Genomic DNA, 19,996 nt, shown 5'->3' with positions numbered 1-19,996 from the left:
AAACTATTTAATAAATAATAATTATTAAACAGCTGGAGTTTAAAACTCATGGGTTGAAGATTCAAGTTGTTTTAATGCTTTGTTCCAACTGAAATTAATACTTATTGTGAGTCAATAAATAATAACAGTTTGCGGGTATGAATTGTGAAATCACATTTAAAAAAAAAAAAAAAAAATATATGAAAATAAGGGTATGTAAACTTTAAGGTGTATCCAGGAGGGAAGCCACGAGTCCTCAGTAGTGAAGAGGCTGGATGATGAGGCGTTATAGAATCAATCTTTCATATTAAGTTGGTTACAGGGAAATAGCCTAGGATTATAAAAAAAGAACTATTTGGGTTATTATGAAGGGCACAGCAGATAAGGAATTATGATTAAACTATAGGCTGCATTTAACTTATACTGTATATATATAATCCTAAATGCATCTCTCTTTTGGACAAGTGTGCAAAGATTTTCAGGATATTTCAACATCGAATATTGCAACTCCACTGAGAATTGAAAAGAATTTTTTTTTTTTTTTTTCAGGTTCTCATTTTTTGTGTATGACCTATTCTTTCTGTCCAAAATAGCATGAAATTTTAGTATTATCTAAAGATCGTGCTTATGCTGTTTTTCTAAGAAACCTGTCATTAATAAACATTTTTTTTAAAGCTTATACATAGAGACCTACATTCTGAGAATGCCAACTGAATTTGCCAGAGGCTAACATGATACTTTTCAAAGCAAAATACCTTGTTCCTTACTTGAACAGAAATCACTTAAAACTTTTTATTATTAAGTGATTAAAGATTTTCTTATATTAAGTGACTTTTCTATTTATCAGACCCTCCCACTTTTAGCCAGAATAGTAAACTTCATAATCTGAATGACAATGTGTCCAGTTGGGATGAAGACACTCAAGATCTTTTATGCTCATCCTCCAAAATTATATGGTCATTCGAAGATCCACAAATGTGGCCTTCCTTTAAGACCTTTGTATTGGTTGTCCCACTTATAAAGTTTCTAAGCTCTGTCAACTTTATTTTCTACCTTCACAGGGAAATCTGCTTCTCATATTAAGAAGTCTTTAAACTTGAAAAAAAGCAAAATTTGCATTCTTCATTTAGGCCAGGGGTTCTTAACTTTTTTTATGTCATGGATCCTTAAGGCAGAATCATGCTTGAAGCATATGGATCCCTTCTCAGAATAATGTTTTTAAACACTTAAAAGTTATCAAAATATTAAAAAAGCAAATTTGTGATATAGCAATATATGTGTCTTTATTAACACATCAAATAAGACCATACATTTAAAATACAGGAAAATTAAAGTTAACTTTAATTTTTAAAGATAAATCAGTGTGAAGGTTGTTTGTTGCTTGGCTTGAATAAGAAAACATTAAACTGTGGGGTGGACTTCGATAAGACAATATGCATGTCATGTCATGCTGGACATCCAGTTGATTTTGATTTTTTGTTTTGATGGCTACAAGAATGTCTATGCAAGTGTTTGTAGACAGGAAGACTGATCATCTGAGATTAGTAGCAGATCTAATAATTACCATAATTTTGAAGTAGTGACGAGTGTAAACGACATTTTGAGATATCTGTAGCGACTTTAATGTAATATGAAAATATCTGATTTCTACTGGAGACAAAGCCACAGGTAGTACTGCTAAATTTCAGTTAGAGGTGAGTGAAAATATCCCTTTAACAGATACCATTCATTTGCTCTGACAAGATTTTCCTTCTGAAATCATTAAGCTTTTGGATTTCATTATTCATTCTAGCTATTTTACTTCAAGATAAATTATATTTAACAAATTGAAGGTAAACCATGGGAAATCCTTCCTCTTTCTCCTACATCTGTTAACTATTTATGAAGCACTTTGAAGATCATCTCCTTATCAATATTTCTCTTAAGCCCATACATGGATGACATATTTATCATGTGGAATGGTTCTCCATTTGATTTAGGACTTTTCATCTCTAAAACAAATGTGGTTCATCCTAGATTTTAGTTCACTTTAGAGAAGGGAGAAAAAAAAATAACTAGTTAGCCTTTCTGGAGTTTTAGGCTTCTGCCTCAATCTTAAAAAGCAAGTCCTCTTCCTTATATTAAAGGAATATCTGAACATACTGTGCAAGTTCTGAGGCCTCCCAACATCATCGTATCCTTTCATTTTGTCCAGAAAGTTTCCGTCTTCCTTCACCAGGAAAGGTTTCCTCCACTTGGCATTCCAGGAGTCTATCAGATTCCTTGCTCTTGTGGCTACTTTAATTTTAGGCAGTTTGATAGATATGCTGCTGTGGTTTTAAGGTTTGCCAATGTTATATCAAGTGACAGATATGCTGCTGTGGATTTAAGATTTATCTTATATCAAGTAAACCTGAGCAATCAGGCCTGAATGAATATGCTATCACTACTAAGCACAGTCTTGTAGAAGAAAATAAAACTCCTACATAAAAGAAAATTCCTTATGGAACATTTTTACAAGGAAATTGCTGCAAAATCATATTACACTTTCCTAACTTAAGTGACAGCCTCTGGTTAACTACTATAGGGAAGATATTGTTTCACTCTCCTAATATTCCTAATTTTTTTATATGTGGTGGCACTTGTAGTAAAGATTCTTCTGTTACCTGTAATTTTATTATGCTCCATGATTCAGTTGTGCTGAAGATGCCTTTGATACCAAGATTAAAATTTTACAGTAATGCAATTTTAATATGCATTTTGCATTCATAGCAACCCTGATATATATATATGCAACTGGCCTTGATATGTATATGTACATGTATACATATACATGTCAAGGCCAGTTGCATAGTTCAAGGTGCACTGGAGAAAATTTAGATCATGGCTGACATTACAGCACTAGATACTTAAAAACAATCTTATTCTTTCTGGTTGTGGTTCTCTTTGAGAAAGTTTCTAATGCACAAAAATGAAATGTTGAGTTATTTTAGGTAGTAATTAAATATGAATTGATACTACATTATTTCTTGAAAAAAATCTAATGGATAAAAAATGTTAACACACTGTTACTATTATAATAATGTAAAAAGAGAAAAAAAAACATTCACACAAGTGATATGATATGCCTTTTCCATCATTGTGCATTACTATAATTAATATTTTATGTACATTCAAAAAAATCCAAGCATCCTTAGAGAAATTTGTGTGGGTCAATCTTTTTAAAATTGACAAAGGCTAATAAGGTTATTTTGTGATAAATTTTTATATAAGAAAATTAAAACTAACAAATTGAACAAATATCTTTTATATTTTGATCAATTTGCTATTAAAAGGACATAAAATTTCTATGAAGCATAAACTCAATAATTAAAAAAGAAAATGCATGAAAAATCCTTAAGAAAAGCAAGACTAGACTTTAGAGCTACTTTATAAATTTCAAACTTTGAACTATACCATTAATCTCAAGAATATTTAAAATGCAGCATATTATTATAATACAAGAGACAATACCACATATCATACTGTTACTGAAACACTGAAAAATTTACTGAAATCCCATTTGGCAGTGTTTAAATTTTCACTATGTTCAAATGCTGCTTTTTAAAGTTGTGAATATTTAATATCACAACAAAAAGAAAAGTCTTTTCCAATTTTTCCTACATTTCCACCTGCCTGAATAAATATGATGAAACAGCATCATACAAGAATCAGCAATATATCTTTTTCTTAACCCTGCAGAGGTCACGGTCGAAAAAATTGTAGCGTAGGTTGTGTGTATCCAAGAGATACATTCATTACTAGTATGTGCTAAAATGCAATAAACTTAAAAAAAAAAAAAAAAAAAAAAAACACTGCAAATATCATACATGATGGTTTATTTATTTTCAGTTATAATCTAGAAATTATTGAACAAAGAAACAAAGAAAAAACAACAACAACTAAATCAATACTATACTGACATCGGAGTTTGCGGTATCTCTCAGATACAATTTACTATCAAATATCACTTTCGCATTCAACTCTTATCATTCTCATCATCGGACCCGAGTAACATTCGCTGAATCTCTTCAACATCTGATAGATTATCCAATCGATATATTTTTCAAACCATTTTCAATGGTAAATAAATAAATAAAAAAAACTAAATCAATACTATATTGACACCGGAGGACGCAGTATCTCTCAGATACAATTTACTGTCAAATATCACAAACCTTTACATAACACGTGTTAAACCAAACTGACAGCAAAAAACGGTGCGGAATATCACTCTAACATATGCATCCGCAGCTAGTCATGACCTCCAAGCTATATACTGAATATGTGTAAGAATATTTATATTAAACAATTTGCATGCATCTGTCAAGATCAACGCAACCTCCACAGGATTAAATGAAGGAAATGCACATTTATCAGGCAAATATTTGTTGTGCTAGCTGCATAAATATGAATGTATATGAAGCAGTTTAATGATTTCTGGATTTAAACATTTTTGTAGACTAAATATGAATCTCCATAGAGGTTCATAAAATACATTTCTTAAGCACAAAATATGTAAAGCATTGCATAAGGGAAAAAAATTCAATTACAGACTTCATTTTAACTAAAATGTAACTTAAACATGTAAAATAAAAACATTAACAAAAAAAAAAAAAAAAAAAAAAAATACAGCACCTCTCCTGGAGGGAAGTCAAGTAATAACGCTTCTTAAAGATGCACAAGAAATTTCCAATCATTCTCTTGACACTAAGACATCCACTCCAATATATATTCTTTTAAAGGACCAGGCAGAGGCAACTTATTGACATTAGGTGCCACTCGATGATTCATAGCATTATAAATAGCAACACGAGCTATTTGTTTCAGAGAGCGAGGATGCACGTACATTTGTCTTAGGAGATTAGCAACTATGCGACGCATTGGCACTAAAGTTGTTTGGGTGTTCAGTATCTTTAGACAACTATACAATTCTCTGTGATTCATAGCATAGTAATATAACCATATCAAACGTGCAAAGCTTTGTTCGGCATCAACAAGAAGTTCTTCTTTACGAATAACCAGCTGGATATAATAATAAAGAACCTACAAAGAAACAAACACAAAAAAATGTGATAACCTAAACATCAGTCAGTATAGTTGATATATTTGTATATTATAGACTGCATTTGAAAATATGAGATAGCTATTAACTTTTGTGACATTTATTCACTAATTAAATTACCACTGCACAGCAGATGAAAATAGAATATTGAATAAAACAGCATGTAACTCTTGAGTTGCTGTGTGTATTTATTTTTTTATATGCAATTTCAAAACATCTGTAACACAAGAATTCCAAGCATTTAAATTAATCAGACACATTAGTTAGATGATAGTCCTGATTATATAATCCTTAACATTTAAAAAAAAAAAAAAGGGACAAATTTAGTTACCGTATTCTTCGGACCATAAGACACACCTTTTTTACGTAGAGAAATCAACTTAGAATTGGGGTGCACCTTATGGTCCGAAGGTAGGTGATATCGGGTAAGTCCTGGATTCCCACGTTTTCGATGCGAGTCAAACATGTGTCTCGCTGCATACGTTGGAATCCCCAATGATTTCAGAAGTGTGTACCTGGGTGAAAAATCATGGGAAGCTGTAAAAAAAAAGAGACTATTATTACGTCTTTTAAGTAACGCAATGGATGGTACTGAACAAGCCAGCAAAGGTTGGTCGATTGGTAGAGCCTCTGCTACTAATGGCTCAGTTAAGTAAGTTTGAGTGCGGTTAGTAGTTGGAAGGGGCCCAATCGTTAGATGCTGTTGGCACACTCTCCCTCGATGTCTTTGGACTCCCTGGAGGTGTCAAATAATAATAATAATAATGACTTAGTTTTTGAAGAGAGTGCTAACAATAGTTCAGACAATACAAAAAGTGAGAGTAATGAGATGAGTGAAGACGAACTGAATGCTGCTGGTACAAGTTATGGTAATAATAAATGAAATTTAAGGTTTGTGAATATTTTTATATAATAATTTATTTTTTCTAAAAATTGGGTGCATCTTATCATCCAAAAAATACGATATATATTTCTGGATATCCCTCTCTTCTTTCTTGTATTGACTTAGTTACATAAACCAATAATTTCCATTCCAAAAAAAAAACAATAATAATAATAAAAATAAAAACAAGTATGCCAAAAGTAGCTTTCATCAAAGCCCAAAATAGTTGCACACAAATTATCACATATCCAAGCAATGAATATGAAAGAGTCAAATGCAGGAAACTTGCTAAATGAAAAATGTCTAAATGGCAGTCTTACTCTCTCAGATCTCCTGGTCATTTGCCATAACTACTGGTTGTAACTTTCATCCAATCCTGCTTTCACCTCTTTTACGCTCGAATGATTCTACTGTATCATAACTCGCAGAAAAAAATAAAATAATGGTCTCCAATAGCTACTTTAAAATGTTTATGCTTCCATATTTGAACATATACTCTTCAAAATATCAAATCCAGCTGACTTCCCACTTTCAGATTTCTAACAGCATTTTCTACTTGAAATATGGAAATTTAGATATGACTACATTGGTCTGGTTATTTTCTGCTATGTTAAGCTTTGTTGCTGCTTATCTCATTTAATAAATTTTCAAAGTAATTAGGACAGAAATTCAATTATCCCATTTTCAGTTTTATGCCATCATTAATGATTCTTTTTTTTTGTGATCCTCATTCTTCCATTTCTAATCTTCTCCAAGAGCCTCCAAAACATTTTGCTGCCATCAGAATATTATATTTATTGCATATATTCTTCCTCAAGTCTTCCCATGACTTTTGTTTAGCTACGTTTACACACAGGCTTTTTTTACATTTTTATTCTATTCTTTAAGGGCACATGCTGATCAACTTACAAGGAACTCTGGATATGATTTATTCTTTTCCAAGATGGCCTCTTTACTTCAAGTCCACCTTAGAGATCTGATCTTTTTATACATAGACAAATTCACATGCTTCTATAGATGAATTAATCAATATTTTCTTCAAATTTTATCACCAAATCTCTAAGGTTTGCTTCTTGTTTTCAAACTAATTTCACTGTTACTTCAATATTTGCATATGTGAATATACAGTTCATCTCTAAAAGCTGTTTGACTTTGATCCTTTTTCATCTAATTGCATGCTTAGGTGTTGGATGTTATTCATAACTTATTTTAATGTATTATAACACCAAACAATTTAAATTATAAAAAAATGTTTATTAATCAGCTTATTCACCGATTTCAAACCAGTATCTTCAGAGCAAATGCATTACAGTTTACACATGACAATGAATAAGTGAACCAGTTCAAATTGTCACAGACAAGATCTAAAGTCCTAATGTGGCACCTCTAATGTTGTAAAAAAGAAGTATTATAGCTATGTAGTAAGACTTATACGTTGGTTAGACATAACTGGTAATTAATTTACGGAATTAACAACGCATATGAAGTATTTAATTAAAGATAACTTTAATGAATCACTTCTATATTTCGGCAATGTCACATTGCCATCTTCAGGAACATAAAGATATGGTATGTGCACTAAGGAACTAACAAAGCAAATGAGGAAGAAAGTAAGAAACTAATTTTGTTCCTAAAGTCCTAATGGTGTCCTCTTGTGGGCTAATTTGGTAGTCTTGGCAGTTGGGCTGAAGTTCTCATAATGAAAGTCTCCCAAATTTGGGGCAGTTTCATGCACCCAAATTTGTTGAGGTTAGGAACGTTTTTTAGAGCTGCTGAAGATTCTTTGAATAATCTTTCGTATTTAAACTTGCTGCGATGGATTATTTTTGTTTTCTTCCAACGAATTTTATGGTGGGTATCTAAGGCATGGTCTGCCAACCCAGAGCGGCTGTACTGGTGAAACCGGATGTAGTCTTGGTGTTCTGAAATCCTGATATTTGTTGTTCTGCCTGTTTGGCCAAAGTAGGACAATTTGCAGCTGCAAGGGACCTGGTATACACCAGGTAGGTCTAGGGGAAGTGGTTGGTCTTTGGTAGAGCGGATAAGGGATGCCAACTTTTCATATGGTCTGTAACAGGAGGTAAGGTCATATTTTTTGAGGATATTAGTTATTTTTTCAGAGGTGCCCTGGATGTAGGGGATAGTGATAGACTTGGTGTAGTCTTTATTGTGGAGGGGGGGAGGGGGATTGTGGTTTACAGGTTTTAGTATTTTTTGGATTTTTTTTGGGGTTATAGCCATTGGCTAAGAAAGTGTTGAGGATGTGGTTTAGTTCCATAGTCAGGGCCTTGTCATCTGAGCAGATTAATTTTGCCCTAATGAAAGTCTCCCAAATTTGGGGCAGTTTCATGCACCCAAATTTGTTGAGGTTAGGAACGTTTTTTAGAGCTGCTGAAGATTCTTTGAATAATCTTTCGTATTTAAACTTGCTGCGATGGATTATTTTTGTTTTCTTCCAACGAATTTTATGGTGGGTATCTAAGGCATGGTCTGCCAACCCAGAGCGGCTGTACTGGTGAAACCGGATGTAGTCTTGGTGTTCTGAAATCCTGATATTTGTTGTTCTGCTTGTTTGGCCAAAGTAGGACAATTTGCAGCTGCAAGGGACCTGGTATACACCAGGTAATCTGCTCAGATGACAAGGCCCTGACTATGGAACTAAACCACATTCTCAACACTTTCTTAGCCAATGGCTATAACCCCAAAAAAATCCAAAAAATACTAAAACCTGTAAACCACAACCCCCCTCCCCCCCTCCACAATAAAGACTACACCAAGTCTATCACTATCCCCTACATCCAGGGCACCTCTGAAAAAATAACTAATATCCTCAAAAAATATGACCTTACCTCCTGTTACAGACCACATAAAAAGTTGCATCCCTTATCCGCTCTACCAAAGACCGACCACTTCCCCTAGACCCCTGGTGTATACTAGGTCCCTTGCAGCTGCAAATTGTCCTACTTTGGCCAAACAGGCAGAACAACAAATATCAGGATTTCAGAACACCAAGACTACATCCGGTTTCACCAGTACAGCCGCTCTGGGTTGGCAGACCATGCCTTAGATACCCACCATAAAATTCGTTGGAAGAAAACAAAAATAATCCATCGCAGCAAGTTTAAATACGAAAGATTATTCAAAGAATCTTAAGCAGCTCTAAAAAACGTTCCTAACCTCAACAAATTTGGGTGCATGAAACTGCCCCAAATTTGGGAGACTTTCATTATGAGAACTTCAGCCCAACTGCCAAGACTACCAAATTAGCCCGCAAGAGGGCACCATTAGGACTTTAGGAATAAAATTAGTTTCTTACTTTCTTCCTCATTTGCTTTGTTAGTTCCTTAGTGCACATACCATATCTTTATGTTCCTGAAGATGGCAATGTGACATTGCCGAAATATAGAAGTGATTCATTAAAGTTATCTTTAATTAAATACTTCATATGCATTGTTAATTCCGTAAATTAATTACCAGTTATAGCTATGTAGGAGTTGATCTTAAAATAAGTCTCCCAAATTTTTGGCAAATTCATGCAGCCATACTTGTTCAGATTAGGAGAATGCTTCATAGCCATGGCTGACTCGAAAAATAATCTTTCTGACCTGTAACAACTTCTATAAAGCACATTCCTTTTCTTCCATCTAATCTGTGTGAAGGGGTATCAAAGCATGGCCTGCCAGGGTCCAGACTTGCCATAATAATGGTAGCGAATGCATTCCTTATTCTCAGAGGCAAATTATTATTATTACTATGATTCATGCCTCCATGGAGTCACAAGATACATCGTGGGAGGGGCCACTCTAGAAAACACAAAGTCTATCATACTACTCCTTGAAACCATTGACCATTCGTGCTCTCACCACTCTATCAGGCAATGCATTCCATGGTTCAACCACCCTCCATGCAAAGAAGCCACTCCTTACCCTCTTGCTCACAACTTCTTTTTGTAATTTCCAGAGATGGCCCCTTGTCGTTGCTTCTTCCTCCGTTCCAACAAACGAAAGAACTCCCCAGTGTCAATTCTGTAACTACCTCTCAATGGTTTAAAAGTCTTAATCATATCACCTCTCCTTCTTCTATCTACCAAACTCTGCAGTCTACATTCTCTCAGTCTATTCTCATAACTAACATTGTACAGTCCTGATATCATCTTTGTTATCTGCCTCTGAACTCTGTCCACAGTTAATTTATCCTATTCATCCTGGGGACCAAATTTGAGAACAATAGTCCAGGTGTGGACTGATCAGGGCTTTATACAATGGAATGACAATTCTTTTATCTTTGCAAGTCAGCGTCCTTCTCGGTATTGCAGCAATCCTTTGGGTTACCTTTGCAATATGTTCTCTGAATTTCAGGTTTCTGTCAATCATCACCCTCAGATCCTTGCCTCCCCCTACTTCCTCCAACAGAGTATGCAGCATCATATTGATCCCAAACTTCAAGACTTTGCATTTAGCTGGATTAAATTGACATCCTCATCTGTCCAGTTTATTCAAATCCTCTTGAAGGGCTACCGCATCTGCAGTATATTACTAATAACCCTTCCCAGTTTCACATCATTTGCAAACAACTGAATTATCCCCTGCAATCCAATTGACAAATACATTGATAGAAAGGTTAAACAATACAACAATATAGGTCTCAGTCCTGCATCCTGTGGGACTCCACTTGTAACCTTCTGCTTCCTTGATACTGCTCCCTCATACACAACTCTCTGATACCTATTAAATAGCTAATCCAAAATCCAATTCACTTACCTGACATCTAAACCCATGTGCTGCTATCAGTGATGTTAACAGATCTTCCTGTCTGTCCATAATAGGCTAAGTCACAGGGAACTTCATACAACCCAGGATATGCTAGAAGATGGAGTTTGTGGTTCAAAATTGCTAATTTGACATGTGATGTGAAGGTGTTAGAAGGGAGAAATAGGAGAACCATGTAATATTTTATCTATTCTATAGGAGCTGTAGTATTGGCCAAGAAAGTATGGCAAAGATAGTTGAGTTCGGTAGAAAGATCTGCATGATTAGAACAAACAGCCTTAGCTCCATGTATGGTTTTTAGAATTCCGTACTGTTGGGCTGGATGGTGACGTGATTGTCCATGTACATATCTTCCAGTGCATGCTGACTTTCTATAAAGAAAACGATAGCGAACATCTGAAAGGCAAGTGTCAAGAAAAGGCAAATAGTTATTTGATTCTTTTTCTACTGTGATGCGTGAAGTGAATTTTGGGTTTTAGCTGTTAAGGTAAGTTATAAAAGCAACAAAGCATAACCAAAATAAGAGGATGTAAGTAGCTATGGTAAATATTTTGTTCTCAAAGCATTTCATGTACAGGTTAGCTAAGAGGGGGGGGGGATGGGAGGAAACCCACTGCTGTTTGAAATCTATCAATCTGTTTGAAGATTTTTCCTTTCCAAGTAAAGTAACTGATACATAGTAAATTTGAATAATTCAAGGAAATGACATCAAAACTAACCATAATGTCTGAATTTTTAATCAGTGATTTGAAATGGACAGAATTTTTTTATAAAGTAAATTGGGGGGGGAGGGACAAGCGACTTAGATAACTGTTGAGCAAGTTTATAAGTGGGATCGTCTACACCTGGCATGGCGAACCTATGGCATGCATGGCAAAGGTGACATGTACGAAAATTTTGTATGATATCATTTTATATGCTTATAAATTATTCAACATTTTTTTTTTAATTGTTACAGTATGTCCAAGTTAAATTTTGTTTTACGCAAAAGAAACTAACCAACAAATACATAGCCTACTGTAGGAACAAGGCTCAGCAGCTGAAAACTAGAGCTGATGTTAAGAACACTAGCCCAGGGGTGTTCAACCCGTCGATCATGGAGCGATTTTTGGTCGATCTCTTGTGTATTCCTCCTTACTTACAAATTTAATTAAAACTGAAAACATAATATTTTATTTATCATTATTTTGTATTATTTTTAATTCGCTTTAAGTGTATTGCTATTGTTTATTTATTTTTCGTTAAAATTGTCAGTAATTTTCTTATAAGTCCGGGTAAATGAATTAATTTGGATCAGTGGAAGTCAAACAGCGAGCCGAGTGAATACGATTATAAGCAAAGTGTAAAAACTCGATTGTAGCTTAAATATTAAATATTCCAAAGCACATTACATCGATTTTTTACTTAGGTTAAGTCCCATGTGAATATTGTAAAAAAATAAACTTTGTTCGTCTCAGTATAGTTTGTATTAGATGTTTTTGTAAATAACTCTTTTGAAGCTAACTGTAGTATATACTGCTTTAATAAGAATATGTTAGAGTGTTAAAAACAAAGGCAATGTTTTTGTCGCCGAAGCTGTATATGGCGGCATTAGAAATTGTTATTGAAACTTGTATGTATGAGAAAGGCTTGCAGACCCTAAGTGTAAACATCTCCGAAGTCAGTCAGAAAGAGTTCAAACAACTTTCCAATGGCCGGCAATTTACAATCAAAAGAAAGCAGAGGAGAACAAAAGGAGTGCTGAACTTGAAACTTAAGATGAAAGACTCATACCGATTCTTTAGGGGTTGCCAAACTTCATGCAAGGTCTCAGAGAAGGCCTAATAAAACGGGACTGAAGCAAGCAGAAGGGGTCCCGGTTCCAGAGTCGCCATCAGAGAGAGACTGCCCGGATCCACGTTGCTTGAGAGAGGAGTTTCCTGCTTCCAGAAAGGAGCTTCTCGGTTCGAGACGTCGCTAGAGAGACACTACTTCTAGGCCACAGACAAGGTTTCAAATTGCCGAAAGGAAGAGTTCCAATTGCCGGAGAAAGGTTTCCAGGCCAGGTTAATGTCAGACATTCACTAGTGTGTTGCGTTTTCATTACAATTTGATGAATCAAACAACTTCACTGATATTGCTCAGTTAATTGTATTTATTCGCATGGTATTTCAAGATTATTCAAGTAAAGAAGAACTTTTGAAAATTATACCATTATTGGAAAGGACTAGGGGAGAAGACATTTTTTTCGGCATTTGATGAATTTGTGAAACAACACAAACTTCCGCTTTTTAAACGTGTCTATTACTACTGATGGTGCTCCTGCAATGATAGGTAATAAATCAGGCTTCATTTCATTATGTAAAAACTATGACAAATATCCAGATTTTTTAACGTACCACTGTATTATTCACCAACAAGTACTGTGTAGTAAAAGATTAAACACAAAAGATGTTTTGGATATTACATTCAAAATTGTAAATTCTGTTCGAGGAAAAGCCCCGCAACGGCAGATATTTAAATTACAGGCAGAAGATGATAGGGAACTTCTGTTGTACAATAATGTTCACTGGCTCAGCACAAGTCAATTTTTAGAAAGATTTCTTTCTAACTTTTGTTTTTGTTGTAATTAACGATATAAAAAATTTTCTTGATGAAAAAGGAGATATTTATCCACAATTGAGTGATAAAAGATGGTTGTTACACTTATCGTTTTTAGTAGATTTCTGTATGAAATTAACCAATTTAAATTTAGAGTTACAAGGTGGAGATAAAAATTTAATTGACATGTTAAGTTCAATAAAAACTTTCCAACAATACTTACTTTTATTAAAGAAAATATAAATGACCGCGAATTTAGACATCTCCCATATTTATTAAACTTTTTTTGAATAAAATCAAGAAATGCTTCGCTATGATTTAAAAGAATTTATTGGTGAAATAGAATTAGTTGAGGAAGAAATAAATTCAAGATTTACAGATTTTAATAAAACTGAAATCAACAGTGACCCCCACTTAAGTGGGAGAAGCTGCAGAAGAAGAATAAAACTGAAATGATTGTATCTTTCATCAGTAATCCATTTCAAGAAAACTTGAACATCACAGAAATAAAATAAAATAAAATTATTCAAATAAAATTAGTGGGCTGTTTGATATAAACCAAGCTGAAGTAGAACTTGAGATAATAAACATTCAGAATAGTTTACATTTAAAATCAATAAACAATGAAGTCATTTGGAAGTATGCAGATGAAAAATTCCAAATATTAACTGATATTGCGCGAAAAATTCTGTCATGTTTCGGAATGACATACTTGTCAGAATAATCTTTTTCAAATATGACCGTCATAAAAAATCAATTAAGAAACCAAATTACAAATGATCATTTGGATGATTGTCTGCGATTGGCCATTTCTTCATATCAACTTGACTATGAAAATATTGCGAGGTCCAAACAATGCCAAATTTCACATTAACTTTTTCTTTAAATCAGCATTTCCTGTAACTTGTGAGTTTGTAATCAGTCTGTTGTTTTTTCTAACTTTGGTTTTCCGGAATAGAGAAATAAATATTTTATTCCAATATATTTTTTTTTTTTTGTTGTATTAAAATAATTAAGTGATAAATTTTTAAATACACAAATAAAGTTTTTAGTTGTGTATTTTTTTTTATTGGTTTATTTGTGCGTAATCAGATATCAGGTTGGGGGAACGTGATCTACATAAGAGAGTAGATCGCCGAATAACTTATATATAAGAGAGTAGATCACCGAGCTACTTTTTATAGAAAAGTAGCTTGCGTAGTAAAAAAGGTTGAACATCACTGCTCTAGCTAATGGAGAAGGGGCATAATGACATTGCTCAGCTAATAGAAAACAACTGTGTTTAGTCGCCAAAACTTTTCCATCACTGATATAAAAATTTTTCATTATTTAAAAACTTATTCATTATCTTAAGTTTATGATCTTTAATATTTTTAGCATATTAAAAGTCACCAGCTGCAACTTTGCCAAAACATGATATTTGCACATTCGTCAGCAGGCAGAAATAAACAGCAGCAAGTGTATTATTATTGCATATGTGCACTGTGTTTTGTTTTTGTTGTCAGTGCGAATTATAAAGGTAATTTAATTTAGGCATATAATAAAATGTTGATTTTTTGAAACTATAAAAAATGCATTTAATTTTAGTTTTGAATAAATTTGTTAAAGTTCTACTTAACATGGCTAGTGAAAATAAAAATAAAAAATTATCAGAATCACGCAGCAGAGAGTTCCAAAGTTTGTGGACTGAAGAGTATGACATGATTAACAAAGACAATAAAGCAGTATGTGTTTTATGTTCCAGGACAGTCGTAAGCAGAACACTGTCAGTAAAAACGGCATTACGAGACAAACCATAAATCACTCCTTGAGAAAAGCAAGGACGAACAGAAAGAATTTATTGCTTGGGCAATGAAAAATAGAAATATTCAGCCTATGAAATTTATCGGCAGTCGTTCAAATATAACTGCTGCTAGTTTTCTTGCCTCAAACGTAATTGCCAAACAAGGGAAACCTTTTAATGATGGGGAATATATGAAAGAAGCATAGTTAAAATGGGCACCAGTTCTCTTTAAAGATTTTGAAAACAAGGAAAAAATTATTCAAAGAATAAAAGATATGCCTCTGGCTAGAAACACGGTGAAAGATACAATCTTGGAAATGGCAAAAATATAACTCATCAGCAAAAAATAGATATAAAATCTGGTTTAATTTCTCTTTGTCTTGATGAGAGTACTGACATAACTGGATCAGCTTGTTTAGCGATTTTTATTGGTTATTGTGTTGGGATTAATATCAAAGAAGAACTAATCAGTTTAACATCATTAGGAACAACAACAAAAGGAACTGATATTTGCAAACACACTTGCTGAAAGAGAAATAGATCTTTCCAAAATTGTATCAGTAACTACTGATGGTGCTCTCAGTAGGACTGGAGAGGAGAATGGTTTTGTCAATTTATTTATTGAACGTATTGGACATTCAGTTCTGGGTTTTTATTGCATTATACATCAGCAGGTTTTATGAGCAAAGGCTGGTTTCAAGCCATTGGAAGATATTATGAGCCTTGTAACAAAATTGGTCAATTTTATATCTGCACATGCTTTAAATAAATGAAAATTTCTAGAATTATTAAATGAAGTAAACTCAGTGTACAGTGGTTTACTTATGTACAACAATGTCTGATGGTTAAGTCGTGGAAAAGTTCTTCAAAGATTTGTTGAGTGTTTAGATCATAGGTTCTCAAAGTGGGTGGTACCACCCTCCAGTGGGTGCTGAAGCCTTCTGGGGGGGGGGGGGGGGAGCTATAGTGGGATCAGAAGCGTTCGGTGGCTCTTTATAGAAGAAATTAATAATATATATTTAAAAATTAATTATTTTCATGATTTTGCGATTAGATAATCATTTAAAATTTAAATATTGCATTTTAATTCATCTTATGCCCGTCTTACACGATTATTTTTTTTTTTTTTATCAATTTTCTATGTCAATGAGAAAATAGAGCATGTATATGTGTGTATAATAGGTTATGTTTACAGTAGCAAATATATTCGTTATATTTCATTTCAAAATATATATAAAATATATAAAACCACTTTTCTAATTGATTTGTACAAAAATAAACCCAATTTTGGGGGATGTTACAAAATTTATGTCTTGCAAAGTGGGCGGTGGCCCAAAAAGTTTGTGAACCTATGGTTTAGATGAAGTTAGACTTTTTTTACATAATGAGAAAATCATTGAAAAATATAATCAATTAATGGATGTTGAACAGCTTTTGAAATTAATGTCTTTTTTTTTTTACTGATGTGAGCTTACATTTAGATGAATTAAATGTTAAACTGCAAGATGTTAACAAGACAGTTATTGTCATGATTATATAGAGAAACCTGTGGAGAATTCATGACTAAGTTTAACACACGTGAACCACAGTAGTAGGATTTTTTATTACGTAAATATTTCGTCCTAGGTATCTTAGGACATCATCAGCACAGTAAGACATTGTCCTTTCTTTTGTCATTCCTAGTATTGCCTTACTGTACTGATGATGTCCTAAGATACCTAGGACGAAACATTTACGTAATAAAAAATCCTACTACTGTGGTTCACGTGTGTTAAACTTAGTTATTGTCATGTTTGATTTAATCAAAGCATTTGAAGCTAAATTATAAATTTTCAATCGTGACGTTATTTCTAGTACCTTCAAATATTTTCCAACTACAAAAAAAATTCTTTGCAGATTTAGAATCTCGTGAAAATACAGATGAAGTTAAATTGACACAAGAGTTGTTGTCTCCTCACCCTCAGGGATCAGTCCTTGGGTCATTATTGTTTAGTCTATATATTAATGATATTAGAAAGAGACTGACATGAGATTATTAGTATTATTATCATTATTCAGGAACTTCATGGAGTCAAAAGACTCGTTGTGGGAGGCCCAGTCTATACCATACAAAGTCTATCATGCCATTCCTAAAACCCGTTCACTGTTCATGCTCTCTACAGCAATGCATTCCACGGTCCAAACATCCTTCATGCAAAAAGTCGCTTCATATCCTCTTACTCACCACTTCCATTCAACTTCCAGGGATGGCCCCCTTGTTCTCACCCCTTCCTCGTGTTTCACAATATGAAAGAAAGAACTCCCCTGTAACTCCCTCTGAACAATTTAAATGTCATAATTACATCATCTTACTTTGTGGTCCACATGTCCTCAGCCTATCCTCATACCTAACATTGTGCAGTCCTGATATCTTTTTTTGTTATCCACCTCTGCACCCTTTCCAAGGTTAATTTATCCTCTTCAAATCCAGGTGACCAAATCTGAGCACAATAACCCAGATGTGGTGTTATCAGGGGGCTTTATACAATGGAATCACCACTCTTCTATATCTGCTGGTCAGAATAGTTCTCAATATTGCAGCAATCTTCTGAGTTACCTTCACTCAAGGTCCCTTGCTTCTTCCACTTCTTCTAGTACAGTTCCATCAACAGAGTATACAGCCTCACAATCATGTATCCCAAACGTCAAGACCATTTAGCTGGATTAAACTGACATCCCATTCATTTGCTCATCTGTCCAGCTTATTCAAATCCTCCTGAAGGGCTACCACATCTGGACTATCCCTGACAACTCTTCTCAACTTTACATCATCTGCAAATAATTGACTATCCGCTTGCAATCCATTGATATACAGGTCCCAGTACCAAGCCCTGTGGAACTCCACTTGTAACCTTTTGCTTCAGTAACAACAAGGACATTTAATTAGCCATTAAAATTGAAACTTAAAACCTACTAGCTTTGCTGACCCATAACAAACTGGTGGCATCACCAGGGCTTAACATAACTTTGTGATCTATTTTTACATATTTCTTATGTTAATTAAATCCTGATGAAGCCATCAGTTTGAACAAATATCATATTGGTATTTGTTCAAAAGCAATACCATACTTGTATTGCTTGTGAGTACCTGACACGGCTAGGGATCTTGGAGTTATAATGGATAGAAAGTTGAAGTTCAGGGGTCATTTATCCAAATTGCAAATACAACTCAGAGAATAATTATGATGTTGAAGCGAACCTTGACATGTAAGAATATGGAAGCGATTATGTCTCTTTACAAGGCCTTGATACGATTACAACTGGACTATTGAAGGGATAAAGAAGCTGTGGAAAGGCTGCAAAGAAGAGTTACAAAGACGATGTTGGGATTATTATTATTATTATTAAGAGAGACCTCCAGGAAGTCAGAAACTCATCGAGGGAGGCCGCATACTACACACCCAGCTATCATACTTATTCTTGAATTCATTAACACTGCTTGCACTCATAACATCTAAAGGCAATCCATTTCAATCATGCACCACCCTCTGGGAGAAAAATTTAGCTCTCATCCTCATCCCAATATCATTAGTAACCTTCATTCTCAGCTTCCAAGGATATGCCCTCTCGTCCTTTCCCCACCCTCCATAAATTGAAAAATTTCCATCAATTGAAATCCTGTAAGTCTCAATCATATCACCCCTCTTTCTCCTGTTTGCTAGTGTCTGCAGTCTACAAATTCTCAATCTGTCTCCAAAATCAGTATTCCACAATCCTGATATTTAACACTCTCCTTTGTACTCTCTCCAATATATCAGAATCACAACGGAAAGCAGGAGACCAGACCTGCGCACAATAGTCGAAGTGAAGTCTTATCAAAGCCTTGTAAAGAGGCAAAATAACATCCTTATCTTTACATGTGAACATTCGTTTCAGCATTGCAATTATCTTTTGAGTTATATTTGCAATCATTGCCACATGGCCTCTGAACTTCAACTTCCTATCTGTTAACACTCCACGATCGCTAGTCTCATCAGTTTCTTCTAGCCTAATTCCATCAATATAATACGACATTGTGGATATCTAATCATGCCAAAGTGAATGACTTTCCATTTACTGACATCGAACTGACACCCATTTTCACATGCCCTCAGTTCCAGCCTATTCAAATCATTCTGCAAGTACTGCATATCAGCAGCATTCCTGATTATCCTACCTATCTTTGCATCATCAGCAAATAGCTCTATGTCGCATGTCAAATCCTTCCCAATATCATTAATGTACAGAGTGAATAACAGTAGACCAAGCCACTCATCCATGTGGTACACTTGTTACCTTAAATCTTGCAGAATCTCCCATATACCACCTTTTGATATCTGTCAGTCAGCCATCCTCTTATCCATGCTAATATGCTATAACAAAAACCAATTTTCTCCAATTTATGCAACAGTCTACCATGCTGTATTCTTTTAAAAGCCTAAAAAAAAATCCAAAAGTATCATGGTGTATCTATCCCCCTTGTCTAATGGTAACTTTGTTATAGAATGTGAGCAAGTTGCTAAAAAACATGACTTTCCCTTAATACAAGGGTGGCCTGAAAGGTTCTCGACCTATCAATGAAAAAACGAATTTATAATTTCAAAATTATTTTTATTTTTTAACATAATCTCACTTAAGACTAATACAATTATTCCAGAGATGCTCCAGTGCAATTATCCCGTCCCTGTAGTGGTTCTCAGTAACATTTGCAAAATACCCCTCTACTCTACAGTTGAAATCACCTCTTGATTCAAAGAAAAACACTGACCAGCAAGGAAGAGTTTTAGTTTTCGAAAGAGATAAAATTCAGAGGGAGCCAAATCTGGGGAATAGGGTGGATGTTCCAACAATTTTCATAGTACAGATCCCTTAATTTTCCCATTGCGAAAACACCTTTGTGG

At 34.3% G+C, this 19,996-nt stretch overlaps 1 protein-coding gene across 1 annotated transcript in view; it reads right to left on the bottom strand.

Moving 5' to 3' along the window:
- Window positions 1–221: 221 nt before the first annotated feature.
- The window catches only part of LOC150096059 (uncharacterized), a 91,854-nt gene continuing 72,079 nt past the window's right edge, over window positions 222–19,996 (bottom strand). Inside the window, exons 5-6 of the mRNA XM_090409139.1 lie at window positions 4,636–5,043; window positions 222–310 (exon numbers count right to left, since the gene is read on the bottom strand). Of these exons, the coding sequence (XP_090265265.1) occupies window positions 4,708–5,043 (336 nt within the window). The 3' untranslated portion in view covers window positions 222–310; window positions 4,636–4,707. The remainder of the gene's footprint in view (window positions 311–4,635; window positions 5,044–19,996) is intronic.

This window comes from Typopeltis vanoorti, chromosome 19, assembly GCF_054136105.1.
Source record: "Typopeltis vanoorti isolate ZY-2024b chromosome 19, IOZ_Tvanoo_1.0, whole genome shotgun sequence".
Classification (NCBI taxonomy): domain Eukaryota; kingdom Metazoa; phylum Arthropoda; class Arachnida; order Uropygi; family Thelyphonidae; genus Typopeltis; species Typopeltis vanoorti.
Note: the sequence above shows the minus strand (reverse complement) of the source record. Positions and strands in the feature narration are given on the sequence as shown.